Source organism: Salvelinus sp. IW2-2015, linkage group LG5 (genome assembly GCF_002910315.2).
Source record: "Salvelinus sp. IW2-2015 linkage group LG5, ASM291031v2, whole genome shotgun sequence".
Lineage (NCBI taxonomy): Eukaryota > Metazoa > Chordata > Actinopteri > Salmoniformes > Salmonidae > Salvelinus > Salvelinus sp. IW2-2015.
This window is the reverse complement of record NC_036844.1, coordinates 7,085,372-7,105,371: the sequence shown is the minus strand read 5'-3', so window position 1 is coordinate 7,105,371 and position 20,000 is coordinate 7,085,372. Positions and strand designations below refer to the sequence as shown.

At 42.8% G+C, this 20,000-nt stretch overlaps 1 protein-coding gene across 2 annotated transcripts; it reads left to right on the top strand.

Annotated features, from left to right (window-relative positions):
- The first annotated feature begins 3,126 nt into the window (after nucleotides 1-3,126).
- On the top strand, nucleotides 3,127-9,023 carry ptcd2 (pentatricopeptide repeat domain 2). 2 transcript variants are annotated; one of them, XM_023987401.2, is made up of 10 exons: nucleotides 3,127-3,268; nucleotides 3,641-3,733; nucleotides 3,834-3,963; nucleotides 4,470-4,587; nucleotides 4,797-4,875; nucleotides 4,968-5,059; nucleotides 7,719-7,832; nucleotides 7,908-7,982; nucleotides 8,075-8,188; nucleotides 8,310-9,023. In XM_023987401.2, exons 1-10 carry the CDS (start codon nucleotides 3,157-3,159, stop codon nucleotides 8,532-8,534), a joined length of 1,152 nt encoding a protein of 383 aa, XP_023843169.1. In that variant the 5' UTR covers nucleotides 3,127-3,156; the 3' UTR covers nucleotides 8,535-9,023. The 2 variants fall into 2 exon arrangements, with proteins under 2 accessions (XP_023843169.1, XP_023843170.1); XM_023987402.2 differs by having other exon boundaries at nucleotides 3,141-3,261.
- The last annotated feature ends 10,977 nt before the right edge of the window (nucleotides 9,024-20,000 follow it).

The window sequence follows — 20,000 nt, the reverse complement described above, 5'->3', positions numbered from 1 at the left end:
AACAGACACTCTTATCCAGAGTGACTTACAGGAACAATTCGGGTTCAGTTCTTTCCTCAAGGGCACATCAACAGATTTTTCACGTAGTCGGCTCGGGTATTCAAACCAGCAACCTTTCGGTTACTGACCCAACACTCTTAACCGCTAGGCTACCTGCCACCCACAAAGCATCATTGGCCAATGTATTTCTGCAACAACACACTCACTCATCACAAATTGTAAGCAAGATAGTAACAGTGCCTCCTAAAGACATGATTGACATCGAGAAAAGAGGGTGGGTTATCAGCTGATCATTCATGTTGATGATTTTTTATTTTATTTTATTAACGAGGCAAGTCAGTTAAGAACAAATTCTTATTTACAATGACAGCCTACCCCGGGCCAAACCCAGACGATGCTGGGCCAATTGTGCGCCGCCCTATGGGACTCCCAATCACGGCCGGTTGTGATACAGCCTGGAATCTAACCAGGGTCTGTAGTGCCTTAGACCGCTGCGCCATTAAATCCTGTCACGCCCTGATCTGTTTCACCTGTTCCTGTGATTGTCTCCACCCCCTCCAGGTGTTGCTTATTTTCCCCAGTGTATTTATCCCTGTGTTTCCTGTCTCTCTGTGCCAGTTTGTCTTGTATGTTAGTCAAGTCAACCAGCGTGTTTTTCCCCATACTCCTTTTGATAGTTTCTTTTTGATAGTCTTTCTGGTTTTGACCCCTACCTGACTCTGGACTTCTTTCCCGCCTGCCTGGTCATCCTGCCTGCCCAGACCTTGATTCTGCCTGCCCTTTGGTATCTTTTGGACTCTGAACTGGTTTTGACCCTTTTGCCTGTCCATGACCATTCTCTTGCCTTCCCCTATTGGATTAATAAATATTGTAAGACTCCCAACCATCTGCCTCCTRTGTCTGCATCTGGGTCTCGCCTTATGTTATGATAAAATCATTATTAAAAAATGGAAAGAATATGGCACCACAACAAACCTGCCAAGAGAGAGCCGCCCACCAAAACTCACAGATCAGGCAAGGAGGGTATTAATCAGAGAGGCAACAAAGAGATCAAAGATAACCCTGAAGGAGCTGCAAAGCTCCACAGCGGAGATTGGAGTATCTGTCCATAGGACCACTTTAAGCTGTACACTCCACAGAGCTGGCCTTTACGGAAGAGTGGCCAGAAAAAAAGCCATTGCTTAAAGAAAAAAATAAGCAAATGCGTTTGGTGTTCACCAAAAGGCATGTGGGAGACTCCCCAAACATATGGAAGAAGGTACTCTGGTCTGATGAGACTAAAATTGAGCTTTTTGGCCATCAAGGAAAACGCTATGTCTGGCGCAAACCCAACACCTCTCATCACCCTGAGAACACCATCCCCATATTTTTAATCGTCAGGGACTGGGAAACTGGTCAGAATTGAAGGACTGATGGATAAATACAGGGAAATTCTTGAGGGAAGCCTGTTTCAGTCTTCCAGAGATTTGAGACTGGGACGGAGGTTCACCTTCCAGCAGGACAATGACCCTATGCATATTGCTAAAGCAACACTTGAGTGGTTTAAGGGGAAGTATTTAAATGTCTTGGAATGGCCTAGTCAAAGCCCAGACCTAAATCCAATTGAGAATCTGTGGTATGACTTAAAGATTGTTGTACACAAGTGGAACCCATCCAACTTGAAGGAGCTGGAGCAGTTTTGCCTCGAAGAATGGGCAAACATCCCAGTGGCTAGATGTGCCAAGCTTATAGAGACGTACCCCAAGAGACTTGCAGCTGTAATTGCTGCAAAATGTGGCTATACAAAGTATTGATTGTTGGGGGGTGTATAGTTATGCACGCTCAAGGTCTGTTTTTTTTGTCTTATTCCTTGTTTGTTTCACAAATATTTTGCATCTTCAAAGTGGTAGGCATGTTGTGTAAATCAAATAATACACCCCCCCCAAAAATCCATTTGAATTCCAGGTTGTAAGGCAACAAAATAGGAAAAATGCCAAGGGGGTGAATACTTTCATATGCCACTGTAGGCCAACAAGTGATATGTTTCAGTTAGATAGGGTTTATAGCAATGGTTATCAACTGTACTGCAGGGATGGAATATAAGTTGCAGAAAATTGTGGTTGTGGTTGCAGCCGCAGAGAGGTATTTGTGTGTGCGCGAGACTTGACATCAGAAGAGTTAAACGGTGTGTTAAGTGGTGGTGTCCCATCCTTTCAGGTTGTTGGCCTGCGGTAGGACTAAATAGATTTAAATAGTGGAGTAGGGTGGTGTTATTTGTATATTAAAAAAGTGAGTGTAGTAGTGTTAGATGGTAGGGTATTTTTTTTTTCAAGCAAAGAATAGGGGAGTTGTACTGCCAATGTTTTTCTATGGAGATCGCATGTCTGTGTGTTCAATTTTATACACCTGTCAGCAACAGGCGTGGCTGAAATAACCAAATCCACTCATTTGAAGGGGTATCCACATACTTTTGGTGATGTAGTGTGCGTATAGCGCCTCCCACATTACCCCATTGAAGTTGAAATGTAAAATAGGTAAGGTAAGGTTATGGTTACGGTATGGACGTCCCAAGGAGCCCAGATAGCACTTAACATTCCTTCTTTGAGGACATATTTCCATTATAGTGTCACTCCACTATCTTGTCAATATAAAATAACATCTTTGTTATACCATATTGGCTGGATGCAAATTGTGTATGGAACACTGCCTCCTGCAGGTTGTATGACGTATTACTTTTATGTTCAGCATGTGCGAAATTAATTTCGTTGACTTGCTATAAACACAACCAGACATCAGACAGCTAATGAGAATGAACTGAGATGGCAAGATAATGCTTATTTTACTCCAAGACAGTCCATTGGTCAGAATAAATATTCGTTTAATTAACCTAGACATTTGGAAATCCGATGTAAAAAAAAGAAAAAAAAAGAAATGGTAAACACGGTGACAGGGCGCAGACATTTTGGAATGTACCAACTAAATCATGAAAAAGTGGAGAATAAAACGTATATATTTATATTTCTGCATTGTTACATAAGTTATTAATTGCATGGTAAACAATAACTATAATTAGTCAATGTATAATAGTTTGCTGTGCTTCTAACAAACCCGCCACAGCGAAAGCAGATTTTTTCTTCGCCCTTGGTTCTCGCAGTAATAGKACAGTCAGGGGGCAACATGGCGCTTGGAAGAATCGGCGTCTGTGTCCGAGTACTACTTCATGATATTCCTTCAAAGGGATTATGTCGTGGCCTCATACAATCGGACTGTATGACATGCAGGGTAGGAGGTATATGAATAACGTATTTTATGTATATGATGTCATGGTGCAGTATCTGTGCCGCTAGCGCTTGCTTGTCGACCACCACGGAATCTGTCTCGACTCAATGCCAATGTTGTAACAGCGGCTGAGCAGTCTCTCCTGTCCTGTTATCATATTTATCTATCTTGGAACTACTTCAACTTCCACAAGTGTTGAACTTGTTCAGATACATGGGAAAGTACAGTACAGAACCCGGTTCTGTCCAGATGGCCTACAGCTTTTGTCAAATTGACATCAAAAGTCGTTTTTTGTTCCATTTGAGCTAAAGCCCTTTGTTAACCTTAACCTAATTCATATCCATGTATATGCTGACTACTCCTGTTGCTTCATTCGTTTCAGCAAAAAGGCATCTGCTGTCAGAGGATGTTGTCAAGCTACAAGAATTTCAGCAGCGGAAACTGGCAGTGGCTCATCAAGTGTCCGGATCAAAAAGTAGGCTACTGATTCTGATATGACCTTAATGTTTGGATCTAATACTACCGTACCACAACTACTACTTTTGAAGTTGACAGACCCATGTTATATTCTCCAGGTCATTATTTTGAGGTATTTAATCAGAAGCTGATGAAGAAACAGCTAATATTGAAGGATGAGTTAAAGCTGCTTCTACACCTTTGCCAATCTGCAGAGGACATGGTCACAGCCAGAGGTGCCATCTACAGGTATGGGTCACACAGTGAGATACTAGTTTCTTGCTAATGCATTTTGGCCACTGGCCAGATGATTGAGAGTATTTCATACTTCACATATTCAGTGGTGTCAAACTCTATCCTGAGTATGCTCACAATTAGCTGTCAAGTCTCCTCAACTGTGTTAGGGACAGATAAAGCATAAGTTTGAAATAGTTTTAATGCAATCTTGTAGTTTTGACTAATGCTGGTAGTCTGGGGCTCCGTAGTGGCGCAGCGGTCTAAGGCATTGCATCTCAGTGCTAGAGTTGTCACTACAGACCCTGGTTCGATTCCAGGCTGTATCACAACCAGCCATGATTGGGAGTCCCATAGGGCGGCACACAATTGGCCCAGCGTCGTTCGGGTTTGGTCGGGGTAGGCCGTCATTGTAAATAAGAATTTGTTCTTAACTGACTTGCCTAGTTAAATAAAACAAAATTCAGTTGAAATTCGTAATGGTTCTGTGTTTGTATATGTTTGTGTGTTCTGCTGTCTAGGTACCATGAGGAGAACAGTAACGTAGCATTTGGAGAGTTTAAGTTTGGTCCTCTCTTCATGAGGCTGTGCTATGAACTGGGGCTGGAGGAGATGGCTGCTGCCACACTGACAGACAAGGTAACAATCTATTAATATGCAGTACTTAGACTACATTAATAATTTGTCAGGGAATAATCAATAATCTCTGAATAAACTAAGATTAACAAGTGCTATAGAGATCATGATGTACTTCTATTAGTGCAGTCCCATAGACTAGGGCATTGATTGAAGTTTACACATACTCTAGTTGGTCAAGTTGTAAATATACTATCTCCTTTCTCTAACAGGATTTGAGAGGATTCTTCTCGGACTCAACCTCCTTCAATATTGCCATAGACATGCTGTTTATGAAAGGATTATATGAGAGTAAGTGACATCCTTTTAATAATAAAAGCCAGCAGACATTCAACAAGAAAAAGGTATATTTATAGATGACTAAACCCTGTCCATACTTCTAGGTGCTCTGGATGTACTGCGAGACATGAAGAACCAAGGTGTGCCATTCAACAAGGACACATTCACATTAGCAACTGGTACTTGCTATAAACTGGTGAGGATTTGTCCACCTTGTAGACATTGTATTGTTCCACCCTGTAGACCTTTTCAACTGCCAAAACAGAAACACGTTCTAAATGCACGCACAACCAAGAGGTTCCAGGGCAAACGTCCAGTGCTGCATCGCGCCATAATTGATAGCTAGCTAGCTAATTAGTTGGCCAGCTAGCACAAAATAACAAGTTCATATTTCCTGATTCAACCAAAAAACAGAACAAAGGTGTCATATACACAAATTGACTTGCTTCCAGAGAGACACTAAACAAAATCCTCAGACAGTGTTTATTTCCAGTTCATTCTCTTCTTGCTTTGGTGGTGTTAGCTAGCTGCCTTTGGCTAGCACGGCAAATAACCACAGAGCTAGCGTGACGCGAAGGTAGAGAAAGATCAGCGTATCTTGTTAGCCAGCTAGATAAGTTGTTGGCTGTCGTGAGAGAAATTAATCTAACTAAACTAAATGTAGCTAGCATACGAGTCCAATGTAAACATTGGACATCAAATGTTAGCTAGCAGCAGTAATTACACACTATATCAACCCCTCACCAATCTCTCTCCTAGCTCTTCGTCTGCTTCCTCCAAAACACAACTATATTATATCCAGGTGTGTATTGCCTACTTAGTTTCAATTAAGAAACATACTTTGGTTTTAATGAACCTCTAGCTTGTGCTAGGCATGTATTATCGACCTCACCTTTACGAGACCTAGCTAGTGGTTTGTTTACATGTCGTAAAACTAAACTATAATACAAATTCTTGTGCTGACACCTTATGGTGATAATGTTGAACTGCATATAATTACACCAGGATGATGTCATCCGTATTAAGGTTTACCATCATTAAAAGGTTTTGATGGCGGCATGTAGCTGTAGAAGTCAAATCTGCTATCCTTCAACATGGTGATCCTCATTAATTGTCTGACGAAGAAGAAAAACCCACACAATGCTCTTGCCCGTATCAGACTTATTTTCTTTCAAGTTATTAGCAAATGATTCCCACACACATAAGTTCTGAGATGTGTGAGGGCTTTTCCTATTTCTAATAGTATCGTTTCAAATGGRAAAAAAATCTCAATAAAACRTAAACAATGTGTGAKGATTTGCTACTCCTGTTTCAGTATAGAAATGACAAGCCACGTGTACAAGTGTATTGGACATGCTCACGAGGCCAATACATTGAGCATGCATGGCATTAATGATTTCACATCCACTGTAAGCGACCGAACCAAAAGTGTCGATTACGGATAGTGGAGGCAAGAGAAAAATACCCTAGAGAATGACCACAGTGAAGGGTCACWTTTACATGGGCTGCAAAGTAGCCATGTAATGTATGCTCTATCCCTGTATGTGCGGCAGGTAGCCTAGTGGCTAGAGCGCTCCGGTTGCTGGTCCGAATCCCCGAGCTGACAAGGTCAAAATCTGTCATTCTGCCCCTGAACAAGGCAGTTAACCCACTGTTCCCTGTTAGGTTGTCATTGTAAATAAGAATTTGTTCTTAACTGACTAAATAAATAAGTTAAATACATTTGAAATTAAACAAAATGGCTGACCGGACCGGGTCAAACCCTAATCAAATTACACTTTAAACGAGYATGCCAACCACTGGAGAAGRAGGGTAAATGAGTGTAGCAGAATGAAGCAAATCGTCGCAGAWTTGCAGGAGATCCTCTCGCGTCTGAGATGCTTACGGTATTAAAATATAGATCCMTTCATGATAGACAGGAGGACACACTACTTCAAGTCTCAGTGGCAACTAGAACTCACCTGCAGCTCACCTCTGCTACAGTCACATCCCTTCTATGCTGCCAACAGTATAACTCAGCCACTGACTGTGTGATCTGAGTCAAAATGAAATAGCTAGATTGACTCAGTTTACACAGTTTGCTCTGCTGGCTGCTGAAGTTAATGCAGAGAAGGAGGTGGCCAGTGAGTGTAGCAGCTAAGGGGTGAGTGTTCCTCGATTCCTCTCGTCACCTCCTTCTCAACACCCATTGGAGAAGAAGGTCAAAGGGGAGGGACCTTGAACCTTCTCCTCCAATACAGTTGTGACACAATACAGGACGCGAGTAGTCTAATCGGGGAAAGACAATGCCCTGGTAGCCATCGTGTGGTGATGTCACCTATCCTGAGACCTAAAGTATTGTTATTCTAGCCCAACCAAGATCATGGTTTTGGTAGGATAATGGACGCTGCTTTGTGGGTATGAAGTGCTGTTGTGGACAGAGATTGCATCCTAGGTCAGCCATACAGGGATTTGTTACACCCACAGTAATGATCAAGAATATTGTCATAGTTCTCTCTTTGGGACTGGAAATGTGTTCATTAGCGAATTTGGTCAACAAAAKAATGAATTGCTTATTTGCTACGTGAGGTTTATTTGATCGAATAGAGATTTCGTAATGCTTTAGTTGTTAGGAGTGTACTGATAATAAGTAGGACACATGACATCCTGGCAACTTTGAGGGGGGAAAAACTATGCATATTCATGGCATGAGGCTAGTAACATAGCATCTCTCTCAACTGAATACAGGCGGTTGACGTCAACAACCCTCATTGAATTTTCCAAAAGGGATTAGAATAGTGACATGTATCTTATCAGTATATCCATAACATTTGTCAATAGACAKGTGATGTAATGGCCTGTTTTCTGTTTACCAGAACACTCCAGAGTCCTATAGAATCTGTACTGCCCTGATGGAGGAGGGACAGACCAAAGGACACATGATACCCAGACACGCCTACTGCTTCACTGTGGCGCTAGCACTTAGACAGGTTGGTCATCCATCCTCTCTCGCTTTCTCGCTCTCATATACAAATGTGATTCAATATATTTTATTTCCCTTCCAGAATGATGTTGAAAAAGCACAATCCATGTTTGGTCAGATTATGAGCACAGACAGCAGAATATGCCAAAATCTCAAAGTGAGTTCTAATATTCAGTCATAACTTTGTAATGTGTCTAGCTCCCAACCTGGGAGCAGCCTATTTGATGTAGTTTTGTGGTGGTGTTCCAGGTTCTGATACTGGCTATGACAGGAGCTGTAAAAGAATCCCTCTTCATCCTGACCCTAGCCTTGGGCTCTAGCAGCACTGTCTTTATCAAGAAGCCTGAATTTGCACAGGAAGTGGTGAGAAAAACACCCTACAAATGGATGTTTGTAATGTCTGATGCATAACCTATACGTTATTATCGCTGAGTCATCCAGTCACAAATGTAATTCATCAATACGTGTGTGGCATCTTTCTTAGGTGGACCTGGTGCGTTTGCGGAGTGAGGGCAGTCCTTTGATGGCGGGTGTGGAGGAGGCAGTGTCCCGTCTCCAAAATGCCGGTCAGGTGACACAACGGAGCCTGGACGAGATGTTGTGTCACACCCCCACRGGGAAGAGGAGGATGCCCATAGGAATGATGGAGGAGAGATTGATCAGCCGGAGGACTCTGAGGCCCCTGCAGTCCACTCTGCTCTCAGAGTGAGGAGGAGGACTAGGTGTATCTCTCAGTATGTTTGAGGGGATCGGTTCGTGGTGCAGAATCGCCAATCTTGACCCCACAATGAGTAGTTATTTGGGATGCAAGGTGATTTGTAGATCAGTGATTCTGTGCAGTTCGACTGCAATGTAGTCATCCTAAACTTTAGCTGTGCCAGTCATGGCCGTCTCACACCACTCAAAAGGGACTGAACAGAGATGGTCTCTGAGCTTTGCTCTCTCTCTCTCTCTCTCTCCACCTGGACCTTAGTTATACTGTAACATTCAGTGAAATCAACCTTTCCTCTCAACCAGAGACCCCTCGGTATCCTTCCTTCTTGCTATTTTTGGTCTATCCTAAAATATGCTTTAGGGTGGAACCGATATACTTGTAAGTTCAATGGCTTGGGAGATCCTTCAGAGCCTTTCAGAAAGAACAAACTTCATGGCTGTGGAAAGGCTCCCTTGAATTCAAGGGATGCTCACCTCACATCAATGCAACACTATAACATCAGACATTGACAGCAATGTGTGGAAAGAAGAATGTAAGGTTATGTGAGACACCTGTAATTGTTTGATCAAAATGTATTAAATATTCAATGCAATAAAAACAGTTAGTCTTTTTCTTAGTTTTGATAGCAGCAATATTTTTCCTCTACTTTGCTTTGATTTATGTCACCAGTTCCTCCTTACATTAGGTAGATGCATTTTATTTTTWAAATTTTATTTCACCTTTATTTAACCAGGTAGGCCARTTGAGAACAAGTTTACAATTGCGACCTGGCCAAGATAAAGCAAAGCAGTGCGACAAAAACAGCACAGAGTTACACATGGGATAAACGAACGTACAGTCAATAACACAATAGAAAATCAATAACACAAATGCATGATAGATATACCTGAGTAAGTCATAACCCTCATTATGTATGCCTAAACATTAGCATTACATGCAGTGGTGGAAAATAGATCCATTCACAATTGTCATACTTGAGTAAAAGTAAAGATACCTTAATAGAAAATGACTCAAGTGAAAGTCACCCAGTAAAATACTACTTGAGTAAAAGTATTTKGTTTTTGATATACTTAARTATCAAAAGTAAATGTAATTGCTCAAATATACTTAAGTATCAAAAGTACAAGTATAMATCATTTCAAATTCCTTATGTTAAGCAAAGCAGATGGCCACATTTTCATGTTTTGTTTTAATTTACAGATAGCCAGGGGCACACTCCAACACTCAGACATCACAAACAAAGCATGTGTTTAGTGARWTAGCCAGATCAGAGGCAGTMGGCATGACCAGGGATGTTCTCTTGATAAGTATGTCAATTAGACCATTTTCCTGTCCTGCTATGCATTCAAAATGTAACGAGTACTTTTGGTTGTCAGGTGAGCTGTATGGAGTAAAAAGTACATTATTTTMTTTTGGAATGTAGTGAAGTATATGTAAAAGTTGTCAAAAATATAAATAGTGAAGTACAGATAGCCCCAGAAAACTACTTAAGTAGTACTTTAAAGTATTTTTTACTTAAGTACTTTACACCACTGATTACATGATTGTATCTTGAATGCACCCACCCATTTAATATTGGCGCTGTAGAGGGCAGCATCTGCAGGACCAGCAAAGATTGTTATAACTAAACCAAGATAAACCACAGCGTGTCGTTTGGGATGGAAACAAATTAGTCATAGAGGGCAGAACAAGCACGAGCTAGTGAGATCATATTGGGATCCTATGCGTTCCAGCATATTTCAGTTAGGGAACGCCTACTCTGCCAAGTGTGCATGTGCAATACCGCAATTCGCGTTTGCACTCCTAAACAACGCTTTTTTTTTTACTTTGGYAAAGGGTAAAGTCTACAAAACTTAGTCCACTCTGTTCGTAACATAATTGTAGTTTTAGGAACAGAAAACTTTATTGAGATGTTTCATCGATGAGAAAATTAGCAGAATGTCGGACAAAATCCATATCGGTCMATCTTCTCCCACTGCTGGCCACTGGGGTTTCTCTAASTACCCGCCAAGCGGATGCTTCTCATTTATACATCCGGTGAAATATCTGTCTCATTGTTCTATCTGTGGTACTAGCCTCTGCTGAGTCCAAAACAACCYGATGTTCCGGTTTTCMGGGGAAATGGGATGCCTGTGACGCACTATCGTCACTAGTTACCACAGCCACGAAGTCGTAAACACTGCCTATTAATACAATGTATTTAGTTAAAATGTGATTTTAAGCTAACATTAACCCTAAGCTTAACCACACTGCTAACCTTATACCTAACCCTAAGCGTAAGCTATGACCAAAATGCTAAATGTTTGTTTTCATTCGTTTTTACAATATAGCCAATTTTGACTTTGTGGCTGTGCTATCTAGTTGAAACTGAGATATAATAATAACAACGCTGTGACACAACGAACAAGGCGACAGTCCATCTTACCTCCTCCTCCGAAAGTACTATATTGGTTGAACAATGCAGGAAGGAGAGCGTCCCCCTAAAGTGTTTTTTCTTCTCATCAAAACCAGTATCAAAGACAGTACAGTATGGTTCTAGAAATGWTGCGCCAGTATATAGGTAGTATAGACAAGATKCCGCCGACAGACATGGCAGCTCTGTTTCTAGCAACTTTGCAGTACTTTGCTTTTTTGTGTGTTATTTCTTACATTATCAGCCCAGAACGTTTTTTGTGTTATTACATACAGCCGGAAATAACTTTGGGATATCAGAGSRGCGGTAACTCACCAGTGTTACGACCAGGAATACAACTTTCCCGAATTGGATCCTTTGTTTCGTACMCCCCAGGACAATTGAGGCTGCTCCAAGACGCCGCCGGSGGAGAAGAGGTATTCAGAGTGGACTTCTAGTACAACTCAGGAGKCGTGCACAACATCCCATGCTTCCAAGTATATTACTTGCTAATGTTCAGTCTCTGGACAATAAAGTAGACGAGCTCAGGGCGAGGATCTCCTTCCAGAGAGACATCAGGGACTGTAACATACTCTATTTTACRGAATCATGGCTATCTCCGGATATACTGTCCCCGTCCATACAGCCATCTGGGTTCTCAGTACATCGCTCAGAAAGGAATAAAGAACTCTTTGGGAAGAAGAAAGGCGGGGGTGTATGTTTCATGATTAACTATTCATTGTGTGATTGTGATTATGTACAGAAACTCAAGTCCTTTTGTTCATCCGACCTAGRATACCTCACAATMAAAAGCTGACCGTATTACCTCCCAAGATATTTATCTTCGGTTTTAGTCMCAGCCGTGTATATTCCCCCTTAAGCTGATACCACAACTACATTGGATTTTGTGCAAACTGGTAACCACATATTCTGAGGCCGTATTTATTGTAGCTGGGTATATTAACAAAGCAAATTTGAGGAAAACGCTACCGAAGTTCTACCAACACATTGACTGTAGTACTTGCGCTGCTAAAACACTCAACCACTGCTACTCCAACTTCTGGGATACCTACAAGGCCCTCCCCAGCCCTCACTTCGACAAATCAGATCATGACTCCATTTTGCTCATCCCTTCCTGTAGGCAGAAACTCAAACAGGAAGTACCTGTGCTAAGGTCTGTTCAACGCTGGTCTGACCAATTGAAATCCATGCTTCACAATTGTTTTGATCACGTKGACTGGGACATATTCCGGGTAKCCTCTGAGAATAACATCGACAAATACACTGACACRGTGACTGAATTCATCAGGAAGTGTATAGCGGATGTTGTTCCCACTGTGACTATTAAAGCCTACCCAAATCAGAAAATGTGGATAGATGGCAGCATTCGTGCAAAACTGAAAGCGCGAACCACCGTATTTAACCATGGCAAGGTGACTGGGAGTATGGTTGAATACAAACAGTGTAGTTATTCCCTCCATAAGGCAATCAAACAGGCAAACTGTCAGTACAGAGACAAAGTGGAGTCGCAATTTAACGCACACAATGCAAATAGTCCGGGTTGCYATTTGWWTACCTGTTCAGGAGTCTTATGGCTTGGGGGTAAAAACTGTTGAGAAGCCTTTTTGTCCTAGACTTGGCACTCCGGTACCGCTTGCCATGCGGTAGTAGAGAGAACAGTCTTTGACTGGGGTGGCTGGGTCTTTGACAATTTTTAGGGCCTTGCTCTGACACCGCCTGGTGTAGAGGTCCTGGATGGCAGTCAGCTTAGCCCCWGKGATGTACTGGGCCGTACGCACTACCCTCTGTAGTGCCTTGCGGTCGAAGGCCGAGCAATTGCCGTACCAGGCAGTGATGTAACCAGTCAGGATGCTCTCGATGTTGCAGCTGTAGAACCTTTTGAGGATCTCAGGACCCATGCCAAATCTTTTTAGTTTCCTGAAGGGGAATAAGCTTTGTCGTTCCCTCTTCAACAACCGTTTGGTGTGTTTGGACCATTCTAGTTTGTTGGTGATGTGGACACCAAGGAACTTGAAGCTCTCAACCTGCTCCACTACAGCCCCGTCAATGAGAATGGGGGCGTGCTCGGTCTCCTTTTCCTGTAGTCCACAATCATCTCCTTAGTCTTGGTTATGTTGAGGGATATGTTGTTATTCTGGGACCACCCGGCCAGGTCTCTGACCTCCTCCCTATGCTGTCTCGTCGTTGTCGGTGATCAGGCCTACCACTGTTGTGTCATCTGCAAACTTAATGATGGTGTTGGAGTCTTAATTTTTATCATAGGTACACTTCAACTGTGAGAGACGGAGTCTAAATCAAATTATGTCACTTAGCTATCAGAATCTTATAAAGCCATGACATAATTTTCTGGAATTTTCCAAGCTGTTTAAAAGGCCAGTCAACTTAGTGTATGTAAACTTCTGACCCACTGAATTGTGATAGTGAATTATAAGTGAAATAATCTGTCTGTAAACATTTGTTGGAAAATTACTTGTGTCATGCACAAAGTAGATGTCCTAACCTACTTGCCAAAACGATAGTTTGTTTACAAGAAATTTGTGGAGTGGTTGAAAAACGAGTTTTAATGACTCCAACCTAAGTGCATTTAAACGTCAGACTTCAATGTATATGTATACAGTGGGAAGAACAAGTATTTGATAAACTGCCGATTTTGCAGGTATTCCTACTTACAAAGCATGTAGAGGTCTGTAATTGTTATCATAGGTACACTTCAACTGTGAGAGAGACGGAATCTAAAAAAATCCAGAAAATCACATTGTATGATTTTTAAGTAATTAATTTGCATTTTATTGCATGACATAAGTATTTGATACATCAGAAAAGCAGAACTTAATATTTGGTACAGAAACCTTCGTTTGCAATTACAGAGATCATACGTTTCCTGTAGTTCTTGACCAGTTTGGACACACTGCAGCAGGGATTTTGGCCCCATCCTCCATACAGACCTTCTCCAGATCCTTCAGGTTTCGGGGCTGTCGCTGGGCAATACGGACTTTCAGCTCCCTCCAAAGATTTTCTGTTGGGTTCAGGTTGGAGACTGGGTAGGCCACTCCAGGACCTTGAGATGCTTCTTATGGAGCCACTCCTTAGGTTGCCCTGGCTGTGTGTTTCGGGTCATTGTCATGCTGGAAGACCCAGCCACGACCCATCTTCAATGTCTTACTGAGGGAAGGAGGTTGTTGGCCAAGATCTCGCGATACATGGCCCCATCCATCCTCCCCTCAATACGGTGCAGTCGTCCTGTCCCTTTGCAGAAAAGCACCCCCAAAGAATGATGTTTCCACCTCCATGCTTCACGGTTGGGATGGTGTTCTTGGGGTTGTACTCATCCTTCTTCTTCCTCCAAACACGGCGAGTGGAGTTTAGACCAAAAAGCTCTATTTTTGTCTCATCAGACCACATGACCTTCTCCCATTCCTCCTCTGGATCATCCAGATGGTCATTGGCAAACTTCAGACGGGCCTGGACATGCGCTGGCTTGAGCAGGGGGCTTTTGCGTGCGCTGCAGGATTTTAATCCATGACGGCATAGTGTGTTACTAATGGTTTTCTTTGAGACTGTGGTCCCAGCTCTCTTCAGGTCATTGACCAGGTCTGCCGTGTAGTTCTGGGCTGATCCCTCCAGCTTCCTCATGATCATTGATGCCCCACGAGAATCTTGCATGGAGCCCCAGACCGAGGGTGATTGACCGTCATCTTGAACTTCTTCCATTTTCTAATAATTGCGCCAACAGTTGTTGCCTTCTCACCAAGCTGCTTGCCTATCGTCCTGTAGCCCATCCCAGCCTTGTGCAGGTCTACATTTTTATCCCTGATGTCCTTACACAGCTCTCTGGTCTTGGCCATTGTGGAGAGGTTGGAGTCTGTTTGATTGAGTGTGTGGACAGGTGTCTTTTATACAGGTAACGAGTTCAAACAGGTGCAGTTAATACAGGTAATGAGTGGAGAACAGGAGGGCTTCTAAAAGAAAAACTAACAGGTCTGTGAGAGCCGGAATTCTTACTGGTTGGTAGGTGATCAAATACTTATGTCATGCAATAAAAGGCAAATTAATTCACTAAAATCATACAATGTGATTTTCTGGATTTTGGTTTTAGATTCTGTCTCTCACAGTTGAAGTGTACCTATGATAAAAATTACAGACCTCTACATGCTTTGTAAGTGGAAAACCTGCAAAATCGCAGTGTATCAAATACTTGTTCTCCCCACTGTACACATAGACTTGGAATGGAACACTGGTCACTTTATGTTTACATACTGCCTTACTCATTTCATATGTATTTACTGTTTCTAGTCATGCCACTCTGACATTGCTCATCCAAATATTTTATATTTCTTAATTCCATTCTTTTACTTTAGATTTGTGTGTGTTGTTGTGAATTGTTAGATATTACTGCACTATTGGAGCTAGGAACAAAGCATTTCGCTACACCCGCAATAACATCTGCTAAATATGTATATGTGACCAATAAAATTTGATTTGATTTTGATCTAATATCAGGCGTTTATTTTACCCCTGCGACGTGCTGGCAGGCTCGTTAGGTTACTGCAGTACCACAGATAGGAACACACCCACATGTAAACAAATGGTGACGTACAATATCTTAATCAGTCCAGGGAGGTTCATAGTGGACAGAAGTGAGGGAGAGGCTGAAAGCTGTGGCTAGCGATCAATCGTTGATAAACAAACAATCAAACTTTACTCGGTGTGGGAGCGGTTCGGCACGGCTGTGCTGTGACTGGGTCAAGATGGAAGGAGATAGTGATGGAGAAGAAAGTGAAGCAAGTATGGAGCATAGTGGTACAAATAAAGGAGTGAGTAAGAAAGAGAAAAAGAAAGCGGGAGAGAAAGGGAGTAGAGGTTTGATGGGGAGCGAGAGGTCTATGGAGGCAGAGAGGAGGCAGAAAAGGAAGTTTGAGGAGAGAAACGTAGTTTCTAACAGTTCAGAGGTAGAGAGTGCCGAGGAAGGGCAAGATAAGTCGCGAGGGGAGCATGGAGGTGAGGAGGGGCATAAAGTGATTCTGAAGTTTAKGTAGGAAAGGGAGAGTTGGGGCAATGAGTCCGATAAGGTTGACGGCTGTGATAAAATAGTTGATTGGGGAAGTTATCAATGCTCAAGTGTTAAGAGATGGGAGCTTGTTGGTATTCTGYAAGGACATGGCGCAGAGAGAAAAAGCTCTCAGAGTGAAGCAAATAGGGAAGTATAAGGTGGTGTCGAGCAGCTGGACTGATCAAGCAGTGGATTAAAGGGATGATAACAGGACTGAGTGTTAGCACTAAAGAAGAGAGTGAATGTTCAAAGATTGCAAGCAACAAGGGGTGGAGTTACGGTAGATAGCCTGTCTATTCTGTTACACTTCAAGGACCAGGTAGTGCCAAATAAAGTAATCATAGGATATACAGTACCAGTCAAAGTTTGGACACACATACTCATTCAAGGGTTTTTCTTTATTTTTACTATTTTCTACATTGTAGAATAATAGTGAAGGCGTCTAAACTATGAAATGACACATATGGAATCATGTAGTTTCCAAAAAAGTGTTAAAAAAATCAAAACATATATTATATTTGAGATTCTTCAAAGTAGCCACCCTTTGCCTTGATTACAGCTTTGCACAATCTTGGCAGTCTCTAAACCAGCTTCATGTGGTAGTCACCTGKAATGCATTTCAATTAACAGGAGTGTGAGAATTTATTTCCATCTTAATGCGTTTGAGCCAATCAGTTGTGTTGTGACAAGCTAAGGSTGGTAWACAGAAGATAGCCCTATTTGGTAAAAGACCAAGTCCATATTATGGTAAGAACAGCTCAAATAAGCAAAGACAAATGACAGTCCATCATTACTTTAAGACATGATAGTCAGTCAATATGGAACATTTCAAGAACTTTGAAAGTTTCTTCAAGTGCAGTCGCAAAAAACATCAAGCTCTTTAATGAACCATAAAGCGCTATGATGAAACTGGCTCTCATGAGGACCGCCACAGGAAAGGAAGACCCAGACTTACCTCTGCTGCAGAGGATAAGTTCATGAGAGTTAACTGCACCTCAGATTGCAGCCCAAATAAATGTTTCACAGAGTTCAAGTAACAGACACATCTCAACATCAACTGTTCAGAGGAGACTGCGTGAATCAGGCCTTCGTGGTCGAATTGCTGCAAAGAACCCACTACTAAAGGACAACAATAATAAGAAGATACTTGCTTGGGCCAAGAAATACGAGCAATGGACATTAGACCAGTGGAAATCTGTCCTTTGGTCTGATGAGTCCAAATGAGAGATTTTGGTTCCAACCACTGTGTCTTTGTGAGACGCAGAGTAGCTGAAATGATGATCTTTGCATGTGTGGTTCCCACCGTGAAGCATGGAGGAGGAGGTGTGATGGTGTGGGGGTGCTTTGCTGGTGACACTGTCTGTGATTTATTTAGAATTCAAGGCACACTTRACCAGCATGGCTACCACAGCATTCTGCAGCGAGACGCCATCACATCTGGTTTGCACTTAGTGTGACTATCATTTGTTTTCCAACAGGACAATGACCCAACACACCTCCAGGCTGTGTAAGGGGATATTTGACCAAGAAGCAGAGCGATGTAGTGCTGCATCAGATAACCTGGCCTCCACAATCCCCTGACTGACCTCAACCCAAGACTGTTGGAAAAGCATTCCTCATGAATCTAGTTGAGAGAATGTCAAGAGTGTGCAAAGCTGTCATCAAGGCAAAGGGTGGCTACTTTGAAGAATCTAACATATAAAATAGATTTTCATTTGTTTAACACTTTTTTGGTTACTACATGATTCCATATGTGTTATTCCATAGTTTTGATGTCTTCACTATTGTTCTACAATGTAGAAAATAGTAAAAAATAAAGAAAAGCCCTTGAATGAGTAGGTGTGTCCAAACTTTTGACTGGTACTGTATGAGTTACTATGTGAGGGCTTATGTACCGAACGCTTTAAGATTGTATAACTCCCAGAGGTTTGGGCATGTGGCAACAGCCTGTATAGAGAAAAAGAGGTGTGCCATCTATGGAGGGGAGCATGAGTATGGGAAGTGTGGGGATGGTGTACAACCAAAGTGCAGCAGCTGTGGGGGTGCTCATAGTGTGGCATATAGTGGGTGTGAGGCTATGAAGCAGGCAGTGGAGGTGCAACAAGTGAGATTGGAGAGAATGGTGTTATATGCTGAGGCAGTGAGGGTGGTCCAGGTCCAGGGAGATACAGGTTCAAGGGAGAGATGGTTAGGAGCATCTAGACTGGGGATTACGGGGCAGGTAGGCGGTGATATGGTATACATAGATAAGAGAAAGCTGGTGACGTTCATAGCAGGAGCTGTCAATAGCACTGCTAGAGTCTGAAACAGAGAGGATTCAGCTAATTGTGAAGGCTGCTGGGAGACATCTGAGTATGACAGGGTGACATGGGAAGAGGTTTGAGATCACCTCAATCAGCCAAGGGYGGAGTCATGTATTACTGGATCTTAGTTATGGTGGTAGTACTACAATGGAATGGTCAAAGCCTGTTGGCTTATGGGCAGGAGTTCAAGCAGTTCATTGTAGATATGCCAGCTAAGCCTGATGTGATTTGTGTACAGTCTCAAACCGACTGTGGAGTTTATCAGTGAGGGACATGTAGTGGTTCGTAGGGAAAGAGATGTAGGGGGGATGTGCCACCTTCATAATGCAAGATAATCCTTATAGGATGCTAGGCAAAGGTATTGGACGGGAATATGTAGTGGTGGAGGTGTGGTTGAGAGGAGGGGTGCTACGCAGGTGGGTGTTTGGAAGGGCAAAGTGGGATACATTTCAGGAGCTGGGGGAGCAGGTGATGGCTCGGGTGGATATGAGAGGGGATGTGGATAGTATGAATAACAGGGTGAGAACAGCGTTTGTGGGGGCAGCTACTGAGGCTATACCTAACAGTTCAGGGAGGAGGAGGAGGAAAGCAGTCCAATGGTGGACGGAGGAGTGATGGGAAATTATGAGGAGTAGGAACAGGGCATTTAGAGTCCTGAAAAGGATGCATGACTTCCACCATCTGATTCAGTATATGCAGGCCCTGGTGAGGAGAACTATCTGTCAGGCAAAGAGGTCATGTTGGCATCGGTTCTGTGACACTATTGGAAGGGCGACACCTGTGGGAGAAGTGTGGGGGATGATTAAGAGGATGAGTGGGGTCAGAGGGGAGTGGGATTATCCAGTGTTGGCGAGTGGGAAGGATGTGGCAGTAACAGATGAGGAGAAGGCAGAGATGATGGCCAAAACGTTTGCCGAAGTGCATAGCTCGGCAAATTTGTCAGAGGAGGGGCAGAGGGGGAGAGATAGAACGAGAGAGGAACATCCTGGAGTGCTGGATAGGAGGAAGGATGTAAATTATGTGTTGAATGCACCATTTACCATGGCAGAGGTAAAAAGGGAAATAGGTAAGGCTGGGTTAACCTCACCTGGGAAAGATGAGGAATGCTATGTTATGTTGGCCCATTTTAGTAATGAGGCACTGGAYAAGGTTTTGGTGTTGTACAACACAGTGTGGGAAGAGGKGAAACTACCAGGCAGTTGGAAGGAAGCAGTAGTGGTACCAATCCGGAAGCCAGGGAAGGACCCAACGAGGCCAACAAGCTATTGGCCAATAGCTTTAACATCACATGCATGTAAGATTATGGAACGTATGATTACGGAGAGGCTAACTTACTTCCTGGAGAGTAGGGGGCTAGTATCGCCACATCAGACTGGGTTCAGGAAGGGAAGGGGAACTATGGACCCAGTGCTCTGCTTAGGAGCAGAGGTCAAGAAAGGTGAACAAGGAGACTGTTGTAGCTGTCTTTTTTGATGTGGAGAAGGCGTATGATATGATGTGGAAGGAGGGGTTGTTAATCAAGCTTGATATTATGGGGATAGGAGGAAGAATGTACAACTGGACAAAGGATTTCCTGTTTGAAAGGTCTATCCAGGTGAGGGTGGGAAAGTCACTATCAAGCAGCTACCTGGTGGATAATGGTACACCATAGCGTGATTAGTCCTCTATTGTTCTCAATCATGATCAAGGATGTT